The sequence below is a fragment of the Cotesia glomerata genome, linkage group LG5 (genome assembly GCF_020080835.1).
Source record: "Cotesia glomerata isolate CgM1 linkage group LG5, MPM_Cglom_v2.3, whole genome shotgun sequence".
Classification (NCBI taxonomy): Eukaryota; Metazoa; Arthropoda; class Insecta; order Hymenoptera; family Braconidae; genus Cotesia; species Cotesia glomerata.
Window position 1 is genome coordinate 3,329,789 of NC_058162.1, and position 24,899 is coordinate 3,354,687.

General features: G+C 31.7%; 2 protein-coding genes across 3 annotated transcripts; one reads left to right on the top strand and one right to left on the bottom strand.

Moving 5' to 3' along the window:
• The first annotated feature begins 1,301 nt into the window (after positions 1-1,301).
• Positions 1,302-10,073, top strand: LOC123265895 (alpha-2-macroglobulin-like protein 1). Of its 2 annotated transcripts, XM_044729857.1 has the most exons (5): positions 1,302-1,731; positions 1,803-1,993; positions 2,612-2,862; positions 4,360-9,833; positions 9,979-10,073. In XM_044729857.1, exons 1-4 carry the CDS (start codon positions 1,646-1,648, stop codon positions 9,793-9,795), a joined length of 5,964 nt encoding a protein of 1,987 aa, XP_044585792.1. In that variant the 5' UTR covers positions 1,302-1,645; the 3' UTR covers positions 9,796-9,833; positions 9,979-10,073. The 2 variants fall into 2 exon arrangements, with proteins under 2 accessions (XP_044585792.1, XP_044585791.1); XM_044729856.1 differs by having other exon boundaries at positions 4,360-10,073.
• Positions 10,074-13,347: 3,274 nt separating this feature from the next.
• On the bottom strand, positions 13,348-24,857 carry LOC123265924 (protein MTSS 1). Its single transcript, XM_044729911.1, is given in 9 exon segments — positions 13,348-14,556; positions 16,000-16,145; positions 16,237-16,696; positions 18,624-18,791; positions 18,971-19,700; positions 23,539-23,623; positions 23,750-23,885; positions 24,000-24,151; positions 24,346-24,857. Coding segments are annotated over 8 exon segments (2,844 nt in total). The 5' UTR covers positions 24,072-24,151; positions 24,346-24,857; the 3' UTR covers positions 13,348-13,509.
• Positions 24,858-24,899: the final 42 nt, after the last annotated feature.

Genomic DNA, 24,899 nt, shown 5'->3' on the forward strand with positions numbered 1-24,899 from the left:
TATTTTTAATAATTATTATTAATTATTAATTATATTATAAGTAATATCCACATTTTTAAAATTGAAAAAACTGCAAAAAAAAAAAAATATTAGAATAAAAATTTATAAATTCATTTCGGGAATTTTTTTGACGGAAAATAAAGGAATTTGAGGATCGGGTTTTTTTTATTTTATTAAGAGTACTTTAAAGATTATTACCTTAAATTGTTATTAAAAAGTATTTAATTATTACAAAGTTATTATTATTACCAATCTTGTAAAAAATTTCCACCTCCATGGTCGCATCGATAACTCAAAAATGGATCGTCTGAAAATAAAAACCCAAATTGCTTTATAATCAGTAAGGATTTTAAAAATTTTGATTTTAAAGATTTTTTTAGCCGGGTTAAAACAAAAAAGAAAACAGTAAAAATAATGAGAAAATTTTCAATCAGTCGCCATTTTTTTGAAAATTAAAATTTTAAAAATTCCGTACGTGCAACGATAACTACATCCTTACTGAATAAAAAGCAATTTTGGTTTTTATTTTCAAATGATCCGTTTTTGAGTTAACGATGCAACCATGGAGGAGGAAATTTTTTCTAGTGCTCTACAAGATTGTTAATAACTTTGTAATAATGAAATAATTTTTAATAAAAATTCAGGGTAATAATCTTTAATGTGCCCTTAATAAAATAAAAAAAAACCGATCCTCAAATTCCTTTATTTTCCCTGTCAAAAAAATTCCCAAAAATCACCTCTTTTTTTCGATCGTCACAGTGGTGTTCCCCCTTAAATATTATTCCTAAGATCGGTGATTTTACTTATTAAAGAGCATTATTATTGTAAGCCAACTTTCCCGTTCCAAATGATGGTAGACTAATTAAATTTTCATTTATTAACTATTTTCACCACATCAGTATTGTCGGTATGAGCACTCATACCATCCTCGGGTGAACATATCTAATAATTAAAAATTTTTGATTTTTTAAGACAAATTTAGTTAAGATTAAGTAAAGATGTTATTTTTTCGGTAACCGAAAAGTTTCACTGAGTAAAAAAAAACTAACATCTTTACTTAATCTTAAAAAATCAAAAATTTTTAATTATTAGATATATTTACCATCATTTGGATCGGGAAATTTGGCTTACAATAATAATGCTCTTTAATAATAATAATTATTATTTTTATTTTATAATAATTTTAATGAAATAATATGAATTTTTCGTAACTTTAAAGTTTTTTCCGAGATTCAAATTTCATGCTTCTAGACCAGAATACCCCCTTAAGATTTACAGGATAGAAAAAAAAAATTTTTCTTTTCTTAATAATAAATTGAAGTGAAAAATTCTATAAAGAAAATACCACAGGATAATTGAATCCATTACAATAGCTCAGTAAGAGGGGATTGCTCAGAATATAACAAGTGATTAATCAAATGACGACGACGAGTACGATGTTACTTGACGTTGAACATTGATATTTAACACTTGTAAAGCTTCGTATTACTCTATTACATATTTGTGCGTACTAAGACTGCCATGGCAGTCGTAGATTCTCAGTTTGTTTTTTTTATTTAAAGTCTTTATTATTTTACATTCAATAATTATTGTCATAATAATTATTAATAATTATAATCCTAGTTTTTAATAAACATACGTGATAATGTCTAGTTTAAAATGGTTCTGCATTTGCACAATAATTTTTGTTAAAATTATTGTGGGTAGCAGTAAAATAGATCCAGTCGATAGGTATGAAAATTTTATTTTACTTAAAAAAAAAAATTATTTTTGGCTAATAAATAAATAAATTAATTTTTCAGAGGGTATATATTTACTGCGCCAAAAAAAATATTGGCAGGTGAAACAGAGAGCGGGTGTTTGTCACTTCACAATCTAGAGCCACCAGCTCACGTTCTTCTGGAGCTAATTTCTCCAGCGGCAGCTTCGACGTCCACGACGACTGTTGCCGATGAAGAAATATTAGCGAGTACCAGTACGCTGCTTGAAACTGGTAATTTATTAGCTAGTTTTCATTTTATAAATAGCTAGTTTTTTATTTTATAAATTTTATAAAATTTTAACAGCCAGTACTGAGTAATGTTTATTGGCAAGAAGAAGCAAAACTTGTTAGTTAGTTGATAGTATAAAGCAGTAGGATTTTAAAAGTTGAAAATAAGATACTGCGGATCTTTGACCTCTGATAAGCTAAGTGTAAGCTAGACATTAAACTGGAGAAATTGATGATATTTATTTGGTTATATAGATTAATGTCCTTGCATTGCGCAGCAATTTTTAGTAATTGTTCGTGATCGTATTCCCCTTCCTATAAATTATAAATTGTTACTTCCTGTGTCAATGATACATACGGGGAGCAATAATGTAATGCGTCGGCATATAAATTTACAAGCATTGTTGATCATTAATTTTAACAAATATCACTTTTTTTTTTACCAAATTACTGATGTCAACATTTTTATTAAAAATTAATGCACATTAAAAAAAGCACCTCTTAAAAATATGCATCTTAAAATTAAAAAAAAAAAAAAATAATACAAAATTAAAAAAAAAAAATTTTAATTTTATTTGTTTTGTAAAAATTGAATTAAAAAAATTTTTAATTATTTTTTAGGTAGTGAAACATGTTTGGAACTATCGGTACCAGATCGAGCGCAGATGACCTACTCGATGGCGAGACTGAGACTGAAAATACGTTTTGATAAATACCCAGAGTATCATGTCAACACGGAAAAAGATGTTTTTATTGAGTATGATTCATCGATTGTGTTTGTCGAGACTGATAAGCCTATATACAAGCCTGGACAAGATGTTAATATTAGGCTACTTGCTTTAACTCATGATTTAAAACCATGGAAAAGACCGGTAATTATTTTATGTTTATATTATTGGTTTTAGAAATTTTTTTTATGCTTTTTGGTTCAATCAACTTGATTTTTTTAATTATAATTCATAATTGTTATTATAACAAAAGTTATAATAAGTTAACAATTTTAAAATATATTTTTTATAATAATTTTCATTTTATTGCTAATAGTTATAGATTAAATAATTTATTATAATAAGGAAAATTGAGATTAAGTAAAAATTTTCAGTATTTTAAAATTAATGATACCCACTTAGCAGTTGAATGATAATAAAATTACCCAAGAAAAATAATTCAATTGAAATTAAATTTTAATTTAATATAACTGAATTTTTATTTTTAATTTAATTTTAATTTCTATTGAATAACTGTCTTGTAAACAAATAAATTATCACAATGTGCATTCGTTTACGTCATATAGATAATAAAAAAATTTTAGTTTGATGATTTATACGTAGAATAATTAGAATTTTTTTAAAACGTGGATTTTCTAAAATTTAAAGCATTCTTTAACTTAAACATTAAAAAAAAGAACTGGTAAATATTTACAAGTGGGGTCAACCATTTTAATTTTCATTTTTTTGAACGAAATTTCTTTTTGATTTTATTGATATATTTTTTTATGAAAAATACATAAAAAAAAAGAATTGAGAAAAAAAAGTTGATTATTACAATTTTAACAAATTTTCAAAAAAATCTATAAATTTATAAATTTTAAACTTTTTTTTTTTTTTCTAATTCGTTTTTTCATGTACTTTTCAAAAAAATATTGGGTAAAAACCCCATTAGTGGCGGGGACCGCATTACTAACACTTTCTTTGATTTTGGTACTTATTCAATTAATGAAATCATTCATTTCAAAAATGAATATATTATTTCTAATCTTTAAGACCTTTAGATCAAAAAAATTTTTAATTTTTATTCCACGGCTGCCCAATTTCAAAACACAGTAACTAACATTTAGAAATTAAAAAAAAATTTTTTTATTGAAAAAAGTTTGCCTGCCAAATTGATGAAAAATTTGATTTATGAATAGAAAATACTTGAATACAGATATTTTTAAGAAAAAATACTTGAAATTAAGGTCTAAAAGTTATAAAAAATGCAGCAATATTAAAAAAAATTAGGTATAAAAATTTTGCAGTTACTGTGTTTTAAAATTGGGCATCCGTCCAAGCCGAACATTTTTTCATTGAAAGAAAAAGTGCCATTAATGGGGTCTTTTACCTTATATCAAAAAAAGATAAAATAGAAATTTAATCCAAAAAAATGAGAGCTAAAATTTTCTCCAACTTTTGAATGCAAAAAAGTTATCAAAATTATTTTTTTCTTTCACGATATTTTTAATCATAAATCCGCCGTAAAAACAAGCAGAATAAAAAAAATTAAAAAATGTTCATTTTTCCCCTAGTTATGGCCCAAAATTTGACCCCACTTAAAATAATTCCCCAAAAAAACCATAAACACCCCAAAATTAATTCATAAAAAACTTTCAGATTCCAAAAGTATGGATAGAGAACCCAGCAGAGGTTCGCGTAGCACAATGGACAAACCTAAACACCGACCGCGGAATAGTCCAGCTGCAATTCCCACTTTCTCCCGACCCAAACCTGGGTAGCTGGCGTATAAAAGTCGAGAAGAAAAAATCCCACCCTCACTTGATCCACACGACCACCTTCGACGTAAAAAAGTACGTTCTCCCCAAGTTCCAAGTAACCATAACCGGGCCGGGTTACATCTTAGCCGACGCCGACAACGCCACCTGGACGATCTGCGCCAGATACACCTACGGTGAGCCAGTTCGCGGAACTCTCAGAATAAAATGCACGCCCCAGATTCCCAGCTGGCGCCGGGGTAAATACAATTTCCCCGCGATAAACTATGAAACTCGAATAGACACCCGCGACGGCTGTACCGGACCTTTCACAGTCTCCAGTTCCGAGATGGGCCTACCCGACTGGGAAGTGGCCCCCAACAGCATAATCTTCACCGCGAATCTGACCCAAGACGGCACGGAGACCATCGAGACCGCGACCAGCCGCGTAGTAGTAATGCACCAAGCTCTAAAACTGGAATTTCTCCCCCACACTCCCAAATACTTCAAACTCGGGCTTCCCTACCACGGAAAACTGCGGGTCCTTCGCCCGGACGGCGAGACCCCAGCAGCTGGCGAAAAAATCCAGCTTTGCCTCCGGGTCCGCGGTAAAGACGACTGGTGGACCCGCGTGGTAGTAGAGTGCAAGAACTTCACTTCCTCAGCCATGGGCTTTGTGAACTTCATTGTACCTCCCCAACACAAGCACATCGTCCTCCTAAACTTCGTAGCCACCGGAATTGAATACCCAACTAAATATTACTCCCCGGACAAACGTTGGCGCGTATTTATGGACCAGCCAGCAGCTTATATCGACGTTGGAGCTTGGTACTCTCCTTCTGAGAGCTACCTAGCAGTGGCTCGAGGTGACCAGCCGATAGTCTGTGGAGAAAAGTACCCCTTCAACGTGATGTACACCCTAGACCCCTCTGCTACCAACGAATCTCTAGCCTTTCACTATTCCATAAACTCAAAAGGCGACTTGCTGATATTCGGGCACGTTAAACACAAGCCCCACAAAGATTCCGTTTTAAATTACGCTGAATTTAAGAATGTCCTTGGAAGAGGCTCCGCTGATGCGACTAATGGTCGCAGTGAAGTCCCCAAGAACAATATTGTTCATAGATTCCCTCTGAGTGTAAAAGTAACTCCGTCTATGGCTCCGATCTCTGAACTTCTGTTATATTATGTAAGACCTGATGGAGAAACTGTGGCCACAACTTATACTATAGAAGTAAACGGTGGAGAAACTTGCTTCGAGAACCGCGTTAAGACCACTTGGCTCGATTCTGCAAGCTCTGAGGATATAAAACGCGCTCCTGGTGAATTAGTGCGTTACAATATCGAAGCAGCGCCCTGGTCGCTTTGCGGAGTGTCTGTCGTTGATTCTTCAACGAACTTCCTCGCGAGACGTGACTCTAAAAAGAGCAACTTGATTGACGCGGACGGAGCCTTTGACCAGACTAAAAAGTTCCATTTTAATCGAGGAGATACTCCGGCGCTGTACCAAAGTGTTTGGAGTCATTGCAAAAAGACTACTCAGCCTCCGGAGACTTCTATTGATGAAATAGACCACTTGCCTTCTCCAGCAGTGGAGGCTCCTCCGGTTTGGGACCATGGATCCGCGAGAACCTGGCAAACAGGGTTTGATCACAAGCGTAGTAGCAAATCTTCAAGAACTGGACGGAGCAGCGGAATTAGTTTAAACGGTGTTGTTAATTATGTCGATGCGATGCAAGCTTTTGATGACTTTGGTGTGATAGTGATGAGCGACTTGATTCTGGAGTCTAGGCCTTGTCCGCAAAATAGTCAGTGGTGGTCGATGAATCCGCTGGAGAGTATTGAAATGGGCCATAGAAGTATGGACGATCCTGATCGGATCTGGGGGAATATGAAAATGCCCCAAGCATTCCCGCTTTTGAACTTCGGAGTTATAGAACCGACTTTAACTGGAAGCAGCGCTGATGTGGGATACATTGATCAGCTGCCTGGAGCTTCTCCGAGGTCGTTCTTTCCCGAAACTTGGCTCTGGGAATTGGTCACTACCGGCAAAGACGGCAAAGCGGTGATAAAACGCACCTTGCCGGATACAATTACCAATTGGATGGCGCATACTATTTGCATTTCTTCAAGCTACGGGCTAGGAATAGCTCCAGTGACCAAGCTTACAGCTTTCCAGCCCTTCTTTTTAGACTACAGTCTTCCTTATAGCGTTAAACGCGGAGAATTACTCCGTATGAAAGTATCTTTGTTCAATTACATGCAGCACAGTTTACCGGTTAAAATCCACCTGGTAGAAGCTCCAGGGTTTGAATTGCAAGCACCCAGTGTTCCAATTGCAGAGTACTGTGTCCCTGCGAGGAAGAGTATCGTCCATGAATTCGCTCTCAAGCCACAGGTTATTGGTAATGTTAACATTACCGTTTCCGCGGTGGTTGATTTGTCTTCAAACCAGTCTTGCAGTGTCTCTGGGAATGATAAGAAACTAAGTACTGATATCTTCACCCAGGACACGATTATCAAGCCAATTCTTGTACTTCCAGAAGGATTTCCTATTGAAACAACTAGATCAGCTTTTGTTTGCCCAAAAGACTTTAACGATGACTCTAGTATCACTTGGAATTTAAGCCTACCAGTTGAAACTGATAACTTCATCGCTGATAGTGCTAGAGCATACGTTTCGCTAATTGGAGATCTTTTGGGACCAGCTCTAGAAAATTTAGACAACCTTGTAAGACTGCCTTTTGGTTGCGGAGAGCAAAATCTGATCCTTTTCGTTCCTAATATCCACGTTATTAATTACCTAGACGCTACTTCTATTCGTAGAGTTGATGGTTCTACAATTCAGTCGAAAAATCCGCTAAGACAGAAAGCCATTCGCAATATGGAGAAAGGTTACCAAAGAGAGTTAACTTACCGACACTCAGATGGCTCTTATTCAGCGTTTGGTCCTCAAAGTTCTGAGAACGAAGTGGGAGGTTCCATGTGGCTTACAGCCTTCGTTGTTAAATCTTACGCGCAAGCGCGAAGATACATCCACATTGACGACAGAGATTTAAAGCTTTCCGTTAAATGGATTTATAGAAAACAACTTGAGAACGGATGCTTTCCAGTTATTGGAAGGATATTCCACAAAGATATGAAGGGAGGATTGCAAGATGATAGTGATAGCAGTGATTACACTGCAGCATTAACTGCTTACGTCCTAGTAGCTTTAGTAGAAAGTGGATCTTCTGGGAGCAAAAATTCCCTACCTTCTTCAGTTATCGACAACGCGGTTAATTGTCTAGAGAAGGTTATGTCCAAAAGCTTTAAAGAAGATGGCGACTTGTACATGCTTTCAGTTGGAACTTACGCGCTAGCTTTATTGGAACACCCAACTGCGAATAAAAGCATGAGTTTGCTTCTAGACCGCGCGACGAGGCTCCATGATCTAATCTGGTGGGAAGACAAAACAAAGACATCTTCCCGAGGGCTTAACATTGAAATTACAGCTTACGCCGTGCTTAGTCTCGTTAAACTTGGCGGGGACGACAAAATGGCGCTGGCTCATCGTGCAATTCGTTGGATGGCTAAGCAAAGAAACGCGGAGGGGGGATTTACTTCCACACAAGACACAGTTATTGGTTTAGAAGCTTTAGCAAAGTATGCAACCGCCATGGCGGTTACTAATTCCACTACCGACCTCTCTATTTTAGTAACTGCAGGAGATGTTGATAGAATAATAAGAATGCACGATGAAAATCGTCGAGTTTTAGTTCAAATTCCCCTACCAGTCTTTCCTACTTTAGTAGAAGCTTTTGTAGAGGGCGAAGGTTGCGTTTTAGTTCAAACTAACCTAAAATACAACGTGGCTCACGTTACAGGGTCACAAGCGTTTGATTTGTCGGTAACTAGCAAGCCTGTAGGCTCCAGTAATGACGAGTGTTCAATGCAGAAAATAACCTTGTGCGCACGTTACAAAATGGCCGATGAAGAAAGCAACATGGCGCTTTTAGAAATTAAAATGATAAGCGGATACTCTGCGGATAAAACTACTCTTCACGCTTTGCTAGAAGACTCCGCAGTGACTCGCGTTGAAAGATTTGATGAAGAACCTGATGGATCTATAAGTATTTATTTTGATAAACTTACCGCTGAGACGACTTGCATTTCTTTTCTAGCTTGGCGGGAAAATATTGTCGATAAAACAGAGCCGGCTAATATTAAACTGTATGATTATTACCGACAAGAGTTAATGATCACCCAGAATTATAATTTTATTTGCTGTACTTGTGATGCTGATGATAATAGCCAGTTGGAGGCAATTAGTCCTATTAGTCCGGTTAAGGCTGAATTAAAAGAACTCCCGGTTAATATGTTGGTTAAAAAATCTGAAAAAAGAACTGGGATTATTCCAACAGCTGATTCTTTACAGGATATTGAGAGACACAGTAAAGTTATTGCAGATGGTCAGCTGTTGGTTGAAAATAAACAGTATCTTGATCAAGATCCTAATTTTATGATTGTTAAGGTTAATAATGACATTACCGACAAACCTAAGAAGAGTTTAGCAACGCCATCTGCAACTATGGGAACAGTGGCGCCTCAGTCGACGAATGAAGATAATAAAAATGATATTGAAGGCAGTGGAAGTGGTAAGCTGGAAGAAATGGAAGTAGAAGAAGAATTAGAGCTTGAAGCAACTTACAATAAACCTTTGTCATCATTTATTGTCATTGATCATGAATTAGATACACCAGACGGCATTGAAGGACCGCCGCCAGTTTATATTAAACCCTCGTTTGACATTAATTATAATGAAACTGATTCAACCTCTAATCTACGTATTGGCAGTGTTTTTAATAATAATAATAATGATAATATTATTAATGATATTAATAATAACAGCTTGTCGCAGACGATTGATGTCAATTTTAATAACAGCGATAGTAAATGTCCAGTTTGTGGTGACAAATTGCCGACTAATATTGACGATATTTACTGCAACGCTGGTAGCGTTATTAAGGTGGCGGTGCGACGTCTTCGCAGGGCGAGACTGCTGTTGGATATGATTGATAATCAACAGCCGAAGCGGCTGCGCGCGACGATTAATTTGGTACTGGATGATTCGAGATGCAAGTGCTCGCCGATTGACAAGCCGGGAAGTCTTGCGCTTATGATCTTCAATGCGGCTAGGGATACGTCGATGCTGATTAACAGTTCTGGTGATGAGAGTAAAAACTATAGGCTGGATGGAATGGTCTCGGTTTACACATTACCGATTTCTAGTGTAGGCGGTGCTTCTTTTGAGATTATTAAAGCTCGGTCTTCTTGTCCTAGAGCTGTGACTGCGTAATTTTATATGCCGTTTTTTTACCATGGACAAAATAACCGGTACAGTCGATTCTTGATAATTTGAAACTCAACGGATTAGAGATTGATTTTAAATTGTTGAGAGTTTAAAATAATAAGCGGTTGAATAATAAATAATTTTTTAAGGGGCCAGAAAACATTTTGAGATTCAAATTATCGAGAGAAGACTGTATTTATATATTGTATAAGTTATTTATATACTGATGGAAGATATAACTTTTGTAAAGGCGACTTTTTTTTAATAAAAATAATTTTAAAGGATTTTTTTGACTCATTAATTTTAATTTAATTTTTTTTTTTTTTTTTTTTTTTTTTTTTTAAGATTTAAGGTAAAAGACCCAATTATTGACACTGGCCTAGTTGTTTGACACTTGCAATTTTATTATAATTAAAAAAATTATTATTTTTAAATTTATAATTCAATAATTATATATAGTAATTTATTAGAGTCAATTTTTTTTTTTAATTAAAATTAATTAATATTTAATTTAATTAAATAAAATTAAAATTGCAAGTGTCAATAATTGGGTCTTTTACCTTAAAAAATTTGGAGAAACCTAATTACTGATTAGTTAAATTTCCATCAATTTTTTAGACTCACAATTTATTTTTAATTTACATATTATTTCTTTACATTTTTATTAAAAAAATAGATAAAAATACCTGAAATAGAAATAATTGTTTTTGATACTAACGAATTAGGATTAATTAAATTTTTTTCATTTAAAAAACTTAATTTTAAATTTGTTAACTTGTTACCATTCACGTAATCTTTTTGAAACAAATTTGCTAATACTTTTAACGTGAATTTTGGCCAGTTAAATGCATAAAATATTATTTTGGGTTGCGGTCAACTAGTCAGATTAACAATACTCCATTAATCTAAAAAATACTATAAAGTTAAAAATCTTTAATAATATAATTTCAAATTTTTATACGAATTTTTAAGTATAGACAATAAAAATCTTTAAATTGGAAAACGTCGTGGTTACTTTTAGAATGATTAGATTAACATACTAACGAAAATTTTAACTCCGAATAAACAAACAGACCAATCATAATTTATCCGAAAGTTTTAAAAAGAGAAACAAAAGTAAAAAATACTTGATTGAATTGATAAGAATCTAAAATTTTTGATTAATTTATGAAAATACTATTTCTAGTGAATTAAACAGCAATCGAGGGATCCATTAAAATAATTAAAGTAATTATGAAATTATATAAACTTTTTTTTTTTAGTATTTTGCTTGTTTAGAATTTTGTCGGTCTAACAAGTTAACCGCAACCCAATTAATTAAATTTAATAATTTAATCAGTAAATATTTATCAAAAGAATACAATTTATTATCTCAAAAAGTATTATTTTAATTTAGTCAATTTTTCTTATATTATAATTAACTTATTGAATTGCAAGCACATAAATTTCCCGAAAGGCTCAAAAAAAATTCAAGCTTATCACAAACATATAAGAAATTAATAAGTAACCTGTTTATAAAAAAATAACTGAATTAATTGACAATTTTATACGAGAAGTATAAATTAATTCAATCTAATAATATTTGCTTATTTTCATAATCACAGAAAAACTTATTTATTTTCCTTTGATACTTAAATCATACATTACTTTTGATAAATTTATGTGTTTTTTTCAATGAATTATTCTCTTATAATTTTACTTTTACATATAAACGCAGATATTATTTTTCGACTAAAGATAATCAAGGTTATTTTGTCCGTGGATGTCCATTCACGGAACCATTGAAATACTTATTATTTATCTATTAGATTAATCAATTAGATACATTATAATTTAATTACTTAAACTTTATTAATAATTTATATTAATAATTACTGATATCACGTAGGCTGTTGTTATTAATAGTAATATCTCATTTAAAATCTTTCAATACTACTTTTAGCGTACCTATAATTAAATCTAAACTATCGCGTACAACAGCTTTCGTTAATATTTGTATATATAATTATTAATTATTAATTTGATAAAATTTCCTCTAGATTATTATCAATATGATCGATATGAATAAATAAAAAAAAAAAACGTTTTATATAACTTACTCGAGATAAATTATAAAAATAAATATAATTGGATGAATAAAAGCGCGGATTTAAATTCAATACCGATAAATCCATTCTTTTCAGTTATAATATTAAATATATGATTAATGATTACCCGTATAAAAATCATATTTGTAAAAGCCTAATCAATATACATTTGATAGCCATAATAAGTAAAATATTAATGGGAACAAATTTTTTTTTAACTAGATTATAAAATATTTATTTTTCTTATCAAAGAAAGAAAATTTCTAGTAATTTGATTATGAAATAATTGTGATATCAACATGAATTCATAATAAAGTGATGGTCATATCTGCATAAAATCATAATGATATCATAGTTATATTGTTAGCCTTTTTGAATCGTGGTATAAAATTATTGAATCATAATTATGTACAGGGAATAATGCAAATTAAAGAAATTTTTAGGAGGATTTAAATTGTTTTCAAAATGAAAAATAATTATTATCTTCAGACGAAAAAATTTTTCAGTCATAAATTTTTTTTAAATCAAAATATATTTTAAGTATACTTAAAAAAAAAAATCGTTCCCATAAGTATTTTATTTATTACGGGTTTCAAATGTATATTGATATGGCTTTTATATGAATCTTATATTTGTGTCAAAATATGAGATTCATTATAAGGTAAAAGACCCAGTTATTGACACTGGCCCAGTTGTTTGACACTTGCAATTTTATTTTAGTTAAAGAAATAAAATGTTCTCAAAAAACCAATTATCTTAAGGGGGATAGCCACTGTGAGGATCGAAAAAATAGGTGATTTTCGGGAATTTTTTTGACTGGGATAATAAAGGAATTTGGGGATCGGGTTTCTTTTGTTTTATAAAGTATACATTGAAGATTATTCTCGTAAATTTTAATCAAAAAATATCATGTTATTACAAAGTTATTAGTATTTTAGTGGAACACCAAAAAAAAACGAATCAGCATTGTAATCTGCATGCATGTGGTTATCGTTGCACGTAGGGGATTTTTAAAATTTGGATTTCGAAAAAAATGGCGACGTATTAAAAATTTTTTCGATTTTTTTTCTCATTTTTTTGGATTCAAACAGCCCTAAAAAATCTTAAAATCAAAATTTTCAAAATCCCCTACGTGCAACGATAGCTACTGAATAGATGAATACGGAAAAAAAAGTTGCAAATTGATTCATATTTATGCAAATTACAGTTCGCATCAGTTAAAAAAAAGTAGTTTCGGGAAAAACGCGTTTTCGTCGGAGTGCCGCGCGTGTAAAGTCATTTGACGCGCTATCACAAAAATGACTATAACTCGAAAAATATTCGGAATTTTGATACCAAACTCTAGATACATATTTTTGAATCTATAAACTTGGATTGAATAAAAAAAAAAAAAATTTTTTTTTTTTAATTTCACAGTGGCTATCCCCCTTAAAATTTATAACTAAAAAATTGTATTTATTAATTTATTAGAGTTAATTTTTTTTTTTTTAATTAAAATAAAATTTCGTGTCAATAACTAGGCCAGTGTCAATAACTGGGTCATTTACCTTATTCATAATGAATCTCATGATGATATCATATGATTTTTACACGGGTATAATTTATCAACGAATTAATTTATTAATAATAATAATTAATATATTTGTGGAGCCGAACGATCATTAATAGTACCGGTTGTTTTACGCAAAGAAGTACCGCGTCTAATCTGATCCATCAATGAATCTCTAACTTGAAGCGGATCTAGAATAGGAACTCTGTTGGCCATAATTCGCCTAACACTTGCAGATCTATTAGGAGTAGATAATGTCGCGGCTGTACTTTTTAAGTGAGTATGTATTTGAGGTACTTGTTGTTGACTTTGTTGCTGACGCTGTTGTTGTTTCTGTGCCGCTAATTTGGCATTAAGGGTCTCGAGAAAACCAACGCTGGTACGTCGCGGAGCAGAACAAGTTTGGCTCTGTAATTCACTGGTAGAAATGATATGTTTGCGCATCAACTTGGGACTGCAGTCCCCGGCAGTTGAGTTGATAGAAGTGCTGCTGAGTTTAGAACTCAGAACACTGATTAAATTTTGCTGACTGGAGTTGAAAGTCGAAGTGGTGTTCGAAGAACTGTGCCCGGATGAGGATGACTCAATGATGGAAGTCGATACACGCCTGGAGGAGCTCGAATGCTCGGGACCTGATCTAGTGACACGTGTTACTGGAGGTTGTGCCTGTTAAGCTATCAGCTTACGCATGAATGACGGGCTTGCGGGGGTATGACGCAGCTCAGTAAGTGTTCTCACTGTCTCTGAAACGGATATTGATCTTTTAGCTGGGGGATAAGGACTCGCGATTGACGAACTTCCTTCTAATAAGAATGCTGGAGGCGGAGGAAGGTTCTCGGTTTCGTCGGCTATGTTTGGGGGCGAGGGCGAGATGGTGAAGTCACTGTCAGGCCCGGCTATTTGGAGAAGGTTGCTCGCGCTAATGCTGCAGTTTGTACGCTCTTTGAGAGTATTAGTAATACTTGTCGTTGAGGTAATTATTGTAGAAGTTCAGCGTGTTGGCGGTGCTGGCTTGTTTTGCTGAAATGATCCACAACGAGGCAATGTACATATTGCGCTCATATCTAAATTGCTCGTTTCTGGTTGCTGAGGTGTATCTTCTTTTGGTAACGGCGTTATTGTTGATTCAGTCTGGAAAATAATCAATTTATACTTATCTATAATAATTTTTTTAATTATGTTGATATTTTGATTAAATTTAAGCAAAAATACACTTTCAGAGTTTGTTGAAAAATATTAATTTTATTTATATTTAAAAAAAAATTATTAGATATTAATAATCAAGTTTTTTTTTTTTTTTTTTTTTTTTTTTCGTAGCGGACTTGAGATTCATTCATTAAAAATTTACAAAATTCTATGATTGTATTTTTAATTAAAAATATTTATCCGGTATCTTTGATAGTTGAACAAATTGTAAGCAACTACTAAAAATGAAAATTTCGAATTCAAATTATCAGTGTAAGTAATTTTCAACCTAAAAAGTATAAAATAATGATGAGAAAATTAAAAGCAAAAGAAAATTTAAATTTTGATGATTTTCAAAGTTTTTAAAATCATGACTCAAGTGACCTCTAAAATTTTTTTCTCACCTCCGGGCGGAAAGCGTCAATTTTCCTCCCGCTGCGCTAAACGAAAATGCCGCTTTCCGCCTCTATTTTTAAAGCATTTAGGCTGTATTCGAAAATTCTCTATCTCTAGATACATAATTAAGAAATGACCCTGTATCTTGAGAATTGACATTTTTAAAGATATAAGCTCACCCCGACATCACACTCATTGAAACCTTTTATTCGAGTACCCACATCAATTTTTCATATATTTATATATATGTATATATGAAAAATATATGAAAATGCATGTGGGTACTCAAATGAAAGCTCCTGATGAGTGTAACATCGGAATGAGCTTATATCTTTGAAAATGTCAATAGTTAAGAAAGTACAGTGCAATTTAACATAATTAAGAAATGACCTTGTATCTTAAGAACTATTGACATTTTTAAAGATATAAGCCCATCCCGACATTACACTCATCGAGACCTTTCATTTGAGTACCCACATCAATTTTTCATATATTTATATATATGACATATATTTATATATGAAAATATATTAAAAATGTAAGTGGGTACTCAAATGAAAGCTCTTGATGGGTGTAACATCGGGATGAGCTTATATCTTTAAAAATGTCAATAGTTAAGAAATTACAGTGCAATTTAACAAATATCTTGTGAAACATTGACATTTTTAAAGATATAAGCTCATCCTGATGTTACACTCATCAAGACCTTTCATTTGAGTAGCCACATCAATTTTTCATATATTTATATATATTATATATATGTATATATGAAAAATATATCAAAATGCATGTGGGTACTCAAACGAAAGCTCCTGATGAGTGTAACATCGGAATGAGCTTATATCTTTAAAAAAGTCAATAGTTAAGAAAGTACAGTGCAATTTAATAATATTCATTATTTAATAAATCAAAATTTTTATTTATTTACAGTTCATGTCATGGCAGTCACGTAGTGACTGCAAGTTTTATACTTTAATCGATGAGTTAAAATACCTTTTCAGGAAGATTTGGGTTTGATGAAGCAGCAGTATTGCGTACAGTAGGAGCTTGCATTTCCTGCGCTCGATTAGCTGCTAAATTAGCCAACTCATGCATGTTTACGTACATCGGCTGGGTAACCAATTGATTTCCTAATAATTCTGTGGAGGAATCAGCAATTCACAATCAATACTCAATTATCGCTATCATAAATATAATGACATTAAATCAAAATAAAAAAAGCAAAATTACCTTTAGCTAAATGCGCTGGCAAAGGTAATTTCGGTTTACCAGGACGTTGATTACCATTACCGTCATTATTGACCCGTGAAGTGGACGTAGAACGCTCTAGACTGGAGCATCTATTGGGAATCGGGGGTCTCGGGGCGTTAGCAGCTTTGCCAGCTTTTGGCGGTGTGCGAGCTTGGTTGACCGCTACGGTATTGGCAGACACAGGTGAGGCAGGTTGGCTGTGACATCCTGTTGAGTCTGGCGCTTGGAATGTGTAGACACTCAACGCTGGTCGCTTATGACCAGCCTTCTCGTAAGCCGATGAAATAGTATGAGGTCGTTCATTGGATGTCTGTCCTTTGGATGGTTGTCTCTCATAACCCGCGGCTGTTTCTTGTAAATTGGGCTATGTGGCGTTGGAGAGCGGACGCTGCTGCTGATTTATATTTGTCGATCCGGTATTAGTATTTTACTCACGTTGCTTTGGGAAGACCCACTTGATATCTATAAATGAGTTTTTTATTTTTAAATCATCTTAGTGACGTCATCGAGGTTTACTACTGCAGAAGGGACATCTGAATAAGCATAAGGGCGTTGAGAATTTTTTATAATTGGATTTTAGTAACTTATTATGCAATTTAATTAAAAAAAAAATTCAATTTATTAAAGTATGCTCGTAAAAATTAAGTTCAGGATTTATATATGCACTTAAAAGGCTGAAAAATTAATTTTTTTATTATTTTTTGTGAAGATAATTTTTTTTTTATTGATTTATATGAAAATTGTGTGAAAATTAGAGACTGATCCTATCAATCATTTGATAAACCTTGCTCATCGATTGTTTAAATACAGTTTTTAGAAAAAGGAGTTTGAAGTTATTTGACCTCACCTAAGTTATTTGTCAATACATTTACAATACAAAAATAAAACAAAATGATTTTCTAAACATTCTATGTGCATATGACCCTTTAAAATAATAAAATTATTATTGAAAGATACATAATTAAGAAAAGATCTTTTATCTTGTGAAATATTGACATTTTTAAAGAAATAAGCTCATCCCGATGTTACACTCATCAAGACCTTTCCTTTGAGTACCTACATTAATATTTCATATATTTATATATATGACATATATGTATATATGAAAAATATATCAAAATCCATGTGGGTACTCAAATGAAAGCTCTTGATGAGTGTAACATCAGGATGAGCTTATATCTTTAAAAATGTCAATAGTTAAGAAAATACAGTGCAAGTTGACATAATTAAGAAATGGCCTTGTGAACTATTGAAATTTTTAAAGATATAAGCTCATCTCGAGACTACACTCATTGAGACCGTTCATTTGAGTACCCATATCAATTTTTCATATATTTTATATATTTATAAATATGTATATATGAAAAATATATCAAAATGCATGTGGGTACTCAAATGAAAGCTCTTGATGCGTGTAACATCAGGATGAGCTTATATCTTTAAAAACATCTATAATTAATAAATGACCTTGTATCTCGTCAACTACTGACATTTTTAAAGATATAAGCTCACCCCGACATCACACTCATCGAAACCTTTTATTCGAGTACCCACATCAATTTTTCATATAATTATATATAATATATATGTATATATGAAAAATATATGAAAATGCATGTGGGTATTCAAATAAAAGATTTTGATGAGTGTAACATCGGGATAAGCTTATATCTTTAAAAACGTGAATAGTTAATAAAATACATTGCAATTTAACAAATATCTAATGAACTATTGACATTTTTGAAGATATAAGTTCATCCCGATATTATACTCATCAAGACCTTTCATTTGAGTACCCACATCAATTTTTCATGTATTTATATGTTATAAGGTAAAAGCCCCAATAGATGATCACGTACCAGTATATGATCACTCCATGTATTTGTATATCTATATTCACAAATATAGGTATACAAATACATGGAGTGATCATATACTGGTACATGATCATCTATTGGGGCTTTTACCTTATATTTGTATATATGAAAAATATATAAAAATGCATGTCGGTACTCAAATGAAAGCTCTTGATGAGTGTAACATCAGGATGAGCTTATATCTTTAAAAACATCAATAGCTAAGAAAATATAATGCAATTTAACAAAAGTCATTATTTAATAAAATAAAATTTTATTTATTTATAGTTCACAAGTCCCGGCAGTCACATAGTGACTGCAAGGTTGCTAGTTATTCGTAATTCACAATACAATAGAGTAATTCACATTATCAAAAAAAAAAAACAAAAAACATTTATCTTCACCCTTATTCAATTTGTTTGTGTATATAAAATACAGTGCAAACACACATAGAGCAAAAGCGAAAACATTAATTACCAATAATAGTATAAATAAATAAATAGACAATACCTGTTCAGTCGGTTGTTTATTAAGCGTATCTTGAGAAGTAAAACCTGAATCACGTGAGCTACCAGTAGATAAATGACGACGCAGCATCAATGTTTTAGAAACATTATTACCGTATCCTCCTCCCGAGTCAATAATTATCGATCGGCAAGTGTTGATTCCTCCTAGAGGCTACAATAAATAACATCGACTACGACATTCATCAAACAACTAACGTGTTATCTAATAAAAGTGCTCAGTAGTTGCAAGCAAATGCATTCTATTCTATTAGATGAGTTCTATATTGAAAGTACTAAAACACTTTTAATAAATCAAATAATTACTGATGACTTAAGCTTAAGAATTCTCACCTGAGAAAACGATCTGGGCCAGTGGTGAGGGTGCCCCCTGGCTGGACTAGGATGATTTTTGCAAGACCCACTGCTGCCGCTGCTGGTTAACGAGCTGATGGAGCACATGGAGCTCTTGCGGGAGCCCAGAGACAACGAAGGGCTCGAGGGTGGAGTAGTTGAGGTCAAGTGGTGATGCAATGGCCACTGGCCCGAGTCACTTCGCTCCTTCAAGTCTGTTATTATTTGCTCGCACTGCGCTGGAAGATCATACGGGGCCAGCGTGTGTCGTTCCAGTTGCTCAGATACCTCTTGGAGATGTGTCAACTCCATCAGCATCGCTATTTCCTCATCGAGAACCGGCTTGAGCAATCTCGCGAGATGACAAAAACGTCCGCGTTCCTCCAATAAAGCGGCTCGAACAGCTTTTCGCTCAGTCTCTTCCAAACTGATTCGTTTGTCTGCGACAGATGGTTCTAATAATCTGCGATTTAGTTCCATGTCATCCTCTTTATTTCCCTGAAAGGATTCGCTGATGTTACCGGTACCCATTCCGGGCCCGTGATTCGTTGTTATTTTTCGAGTTTTTTTTTTAAGTCTCAAAGTGTCTACTGCCGATGTACGCTGCTTTTTCAGTTCGGCCTTTGCTTTTTTGTACTCTTTTGTATGCTCTTTGTCCAGAACTATCAGGGCTTTCTTCCAGTCTTCTAATTTTTCTTGGAGCGGCATCACCAGCCGGTCCATTATTGCGCTGTTTTAATTGTTTCAATTATTACAAATTTTATAAAATGTTATATATTAAAGGGTGGCTTAAAAAATTAAGGATTTTAAGGCTCATAAGAAATATTTTAATTTATATTATTAAGAGAATAGAAAAATTTTGTGTCCAGGATAGTCATTTGATAAAATCGGTTTTTTTTAGGCTGCATTCGAAAATTCTCTATCTCTAGATACATAGTTAAGAAATGACCTTGTATGTTGAGAACTATTGACATTTTTAAAGATATAAGCTCATCCAGATGCTACACGTATCAAGACCTTTCATTTGAGTACCCACATCAATTTTTCATATATTTATATATATGACATATATGTATATATGAAAAATATATCAAAAATGTAAGTGGGTACTCAAATGAAAGCTCTTGATGAGTGTAACATCGGGATGAGCTTATATCTTTAAAAATGTCAATACTTAAGAAAGTACAACGCATATATCAAATATATATATCAAATACATATATCAAATATATCAAAATGCATGTGAGTACTCAAATGAAAGCTCTTGATGAGTGTAACATCAGGATGAGCTTACATCTTTAAAAATATCAATAATTAAGAAATGACCTTGTATCTTGAGAACTATTGACATTTTTACAGATATAAGCTCATCCAGATGCTACACGTATCAAGACCTTTCATTTGAGTACCCACATCAATTTTTCATATATTTATATATATGACATATATGTATATATGAAAAATATATCAAAAATGTAAGTGGGTACTCAAACGAAAGCTCTTGATGAGTGTAACATCGGGATGAGCTTATATCTTTAAAAATGTCAATACTTAAGAAAGTACAACGCAATTTAACATAATTAAGAAATTATTTTATATCTTGAGAACTAATGACATTTTTAAAGATATAAGCTCACCTCGACGTTACACTCATCGAGATCTTTAATTTGAGTACCCACATCAATTTTTCATATATTTATATATATCATATATATGTATATATGAAAAATATATCAAAATGCATGTGGGTACTCAAATGAAAACTTTTGATGAGTATAACATCGGGATGAGCTTATATCTTTAAAAACGTCACTAGTTAAGAAAGTACAGTGCAATTTACCAAAATTCATTATTTAATAAAGTAAAATTTTATTTATTTATAGTTCACAAGTCATGGCAGTCACATGGTGACTGCAAGATTGTGAGTACTGATAACAAATCAATCTTGATAAAAAAATTTTTTTAAAATTTGCATTTTTAACTTTTTTGATGATTATTTAATTGTTTTAAAGATCTAAAAAAATTTTCGTTAATTTCAGTATCATAATTAATCATGATTTTAAATCCTTTCCAAAAATTAGATCAATAAAAAATTTTTTAGAAGTCGCTCCGGATTTTTAAAATTTCTTATGATGCCGGATGAATATATGTTAATTAAAATATAGTATAGTAATAAATGTTTATTTATAAAATGGCTTTTATAAATGTTTAAATAATTTATTTATATTCTTCAGAGTGTCAACTAATTAAAAAAATATTTAAAATTCGTTGATACTAACATTCAGAAGTCGCTTGAAAATATTTTGAATATTCTACTTTGAAAGTTAAAAAAAATCTTGACCTGCAAGAAAATTTTAATTGGGCTGATTTTTGAAGATGGCTCTTAAAACATAATAAACTAACATATTTTCATACAAGATTCTAAAAAAATAAAATAATCCATTTTTTGCACTACCCTAATATATAAACATGAAAAATTTTTTCAGAAATTTTTCTTAAGTATTTTTTACAGTGAATACATCATTTAATTACTACTAACAGAATAAATCTTAATATGTTCTACATAGTAAGCAGCGTAACATATTATGTAATAGTAATTGTAGAAAACGCTGAGATAATTTATAAAGTAGGTTCAATGTGACAGCGGCATAAAAACATTTAAATCTTAAAACTAAAACGTTTTTCATCGTATTGTAACTAGTAACCGAGAAGTATTTTTAACAATTGGAAATAAATTTTTTCTTCTTGATTACTAGATCTAAAAAATTTTCAAATGTATCTATTTTTACTCAGTAACTAAAAGAGGGATAAGTATTTAAGTACTAAATTTTTTATGTATCAGCGTTTTGTAATGATACTAAAAATACCAGATGTTCGACAAATGTTTTTAATAAACAAACCACTTTTCAGGAAAAAATAACTTTGCTGTATCAATTAGAACTTTAAAGTTTAAATGCTTAAAATCCATCGATATTTTTTTTTCCTTCACTATTACCAAATTTATTGAAGAATAAAAAAAGCACTAACATCTGCCACTTTCACTCTCATTATTTGTATTATTCGCCATCACGTATTATTGCTTCTTTGAATATTCTTACAATGAAAAAATGTTTCAATGGACAAATGACATTTTTACCCTTCTTAAGTCGTAAAGTAACAATAACTAATAAATAATGACGATGAAAGCAGTAGACATTCAGTAGTTTCTACAAAACTTAAAAAAGAAAATTCTGGTGATAAAATGAAGAAATATTCGATAATTTTTTAACAAAAAAATTATAAAAAAAAAAACAAAAATATTTACAAAAATAATTTCAAACTAGCAACCTTACAATCACTATGTGACTGCCATGACTTGTGAATTATTAATAAATAAAATTTTGCTTTATTAAATAATGACTATTGTTAAATTGCCTTGTACTTTCTCAACTATTGACATTTTTAAAGATATATGCTCATTCTGATGTTACATTCATCAAGAGCTTTCATTTGAGTACCCACATGCATTTTCATATATTTTTCATATATATATATATAAATATATGAAAAATTGATGTGGGTACTCAAATGAAAGGTCTCGATGAGTGTAATGTCGGAATGAGCTTATATCTTTAGAAATGTCAATAGCTCACAAGATACAAGGTCATTTCTCAATTATGTTGAATTGCACTGTACTTTCTTAATTATTGATGTTTTTAAAGATATAAGCTCATTCTAATGTTACATTCATCAAGAGCTTTCATTTGAGTACCCACATGCATTTTCATATATTTTTCATATATACATATATATAATATATATAAATATATGAAAAATTGATGTGAGTACTCAAATGAAAGCTCTTAATGAGTATAACATCAGGGTGAGCTTATATCTTTAAAAATGTCAATAGTTCACAAGATACAAGGTCGTTTCTTAATTATGTTAAATTGCACTGTACTTTCTTAATTATTGACGCTTTTAAAGATATAAGCTCATCCCGATGTTACACTCATCAAGAGCTTTCATTTGAGTACCCACATGCATTTTTGATATATTTTTCACATATACATATATATGATATATATAAATATATGAAAAATTGATGTGGGTACTCAAATGAAAGGTCTTGATGAGTGTAACACCGAAATGAGCTTATTTCTTTAAAAATGTCAATAGTTCTCAAGATACAAGGTCATTTCTTAATTATGTATTTAGAAACAGAGAATTTTTGAATGCAGCCTAAATACTTATCATAATAAATTAACTATCGGTGAGAATGATATGAAACCTTGAAAAGGCACAAATTCAAATCAAGACACTAAATTTCACTAAAAAAAAAAACCGATTTTATCATATGACTATCCTGGACACAAAATTTTTCTTATTCTCTTAATAATACAGATTAAAAAATTATAAAAATCTATAAAAAAATTTGTTAAATAAAATTATTCAATGGTAAAGTATCTACTGATTTCAAATCCATAACAATCTATATTGTAAAAAAAAATAAAGAATAACATCCAAGTTAATCTAAATCTGTTAACTTGATACCCAGAACAAATAAAAAGATTATAAATAAAAATTACCAAGTAAATGATTTCATTCTCGTTTCAACGGCTTTGTGTCTCAAGCATATCCTCGTCAAGGCAGTGCCAATTTCTTTGGTCGCTCCTAAACAAATAAATCCTCCATCAGTGTCAATCCCCAATAAAGCGCAAAAACAAAGTAATAAAAACAATTGATCCAAACAATTGACCAGTGACCCAACAAATAAACAAATAAATAGACAACAATTACCCCTAGCACTGGTAGCAGCATCAGCGATTTTCTGGAAGGCCTCCAGATAAGCTGACACCGCGAGTATCGCTGCTTTCAGACAAGTGTGCAGTTTGGTCGCTTTTGATATCAGGTCGTCCCAGAGCGGAGCTCCATTCTGTAACCAAAATAAATAAAACACACATCAAATAATCATACAATATTTATATAAAAAAAAAAAAAAATAGTAAATAAAAGTATGTCATTCGTCACGCAATAACCACCCACCGACCTTCATATCCGTAATAATCTGGTGAAAAAGTCCACCCAGAGCGCTGCAATCTCGATCAACATTGACATCCATGACGCCGTTCTTCTTTTTTGCTATCAGCCAAATTTTCCCTTGTCAATCTTGAATAATTCACTAATCACTAATAATACAGACTAAAATTCACACATTTTTTTTATTTTATAAACTAAAATTTTTTTTACAAGTCAATTAATTAAAAAAAAATTTTTAAATTTTGCCAATTATTATAATTTATTGTTATTATTAATTTTAATTGATTATTATTATTAATAAAATATTTTCAGATGTTATTAAATAAATATAATAAAAGTCACCCCCTGACAATCACCATTTAACGCCATCGACCCACTCTCTGATATTCGAACACGGCGCAATTAAACGGTCCTTGTCCTGACCCAATAGTTACAGTATATATTTATATATTTTGTCTTAAATATATATGCGCACATACATCCTGTACTCAGGATAAAATAATAAGATAGAATAAAAAATATTTAATATGTAATTTAATTAATAAGTGTTGATGATATAATATTCTCTTTTTTATTATTAACCATTAAAAAAAATAATATTTAATATTTAATAATAATAATAAAGAGTGAACTTAAAAGTGCGGGATTTTAAATCAACATTTGAAGACCGAGAAAAATAAATCGCGAGACTCACCACAGACTCAGACTCACTCAGACTTGCTCAGACTCACTGGAGCTAAAGCAAAAGCCTACAGTTCTAATCTTATTCTCTTGAGTCTTTTTCCACCATCCACCATCACCATCCGCAGCCGCAACTATACAACTATACTCTACTTCCATCCACAATGCACTCTTTACTCTTTGTGATCTATATACATAGATATAGGATACACATACAAAACATAACTGG

What these genes read in the sequence shown, in the direction of transcription:
- LOC123265895 (XM_044729856.1), top strand. Translation starts at nt 1,646, where the DNA reads ATGTCTAGTTTAAAATGGTTCTGCATTTGCACAATAATTTTTGTTAAA. An exon ending in CAGTACGCTGCTTGAAACTG is followed by an intron (nt 1,994 to 2,611) that starts GTAATTTATTAG and finishes ATTATTTTTTAG; the next exon opens with GTAGTGAAACATGTTTGGAA. An exon ending in TAAAACCATGGAAAAGACCG is followed by an intron (nt 2,863 to 4,359) that starts GTAATTATTTTA and finishes AAAAACTTTCAG; the next exon opens with ATTCCAAAAGTATGGATAGA.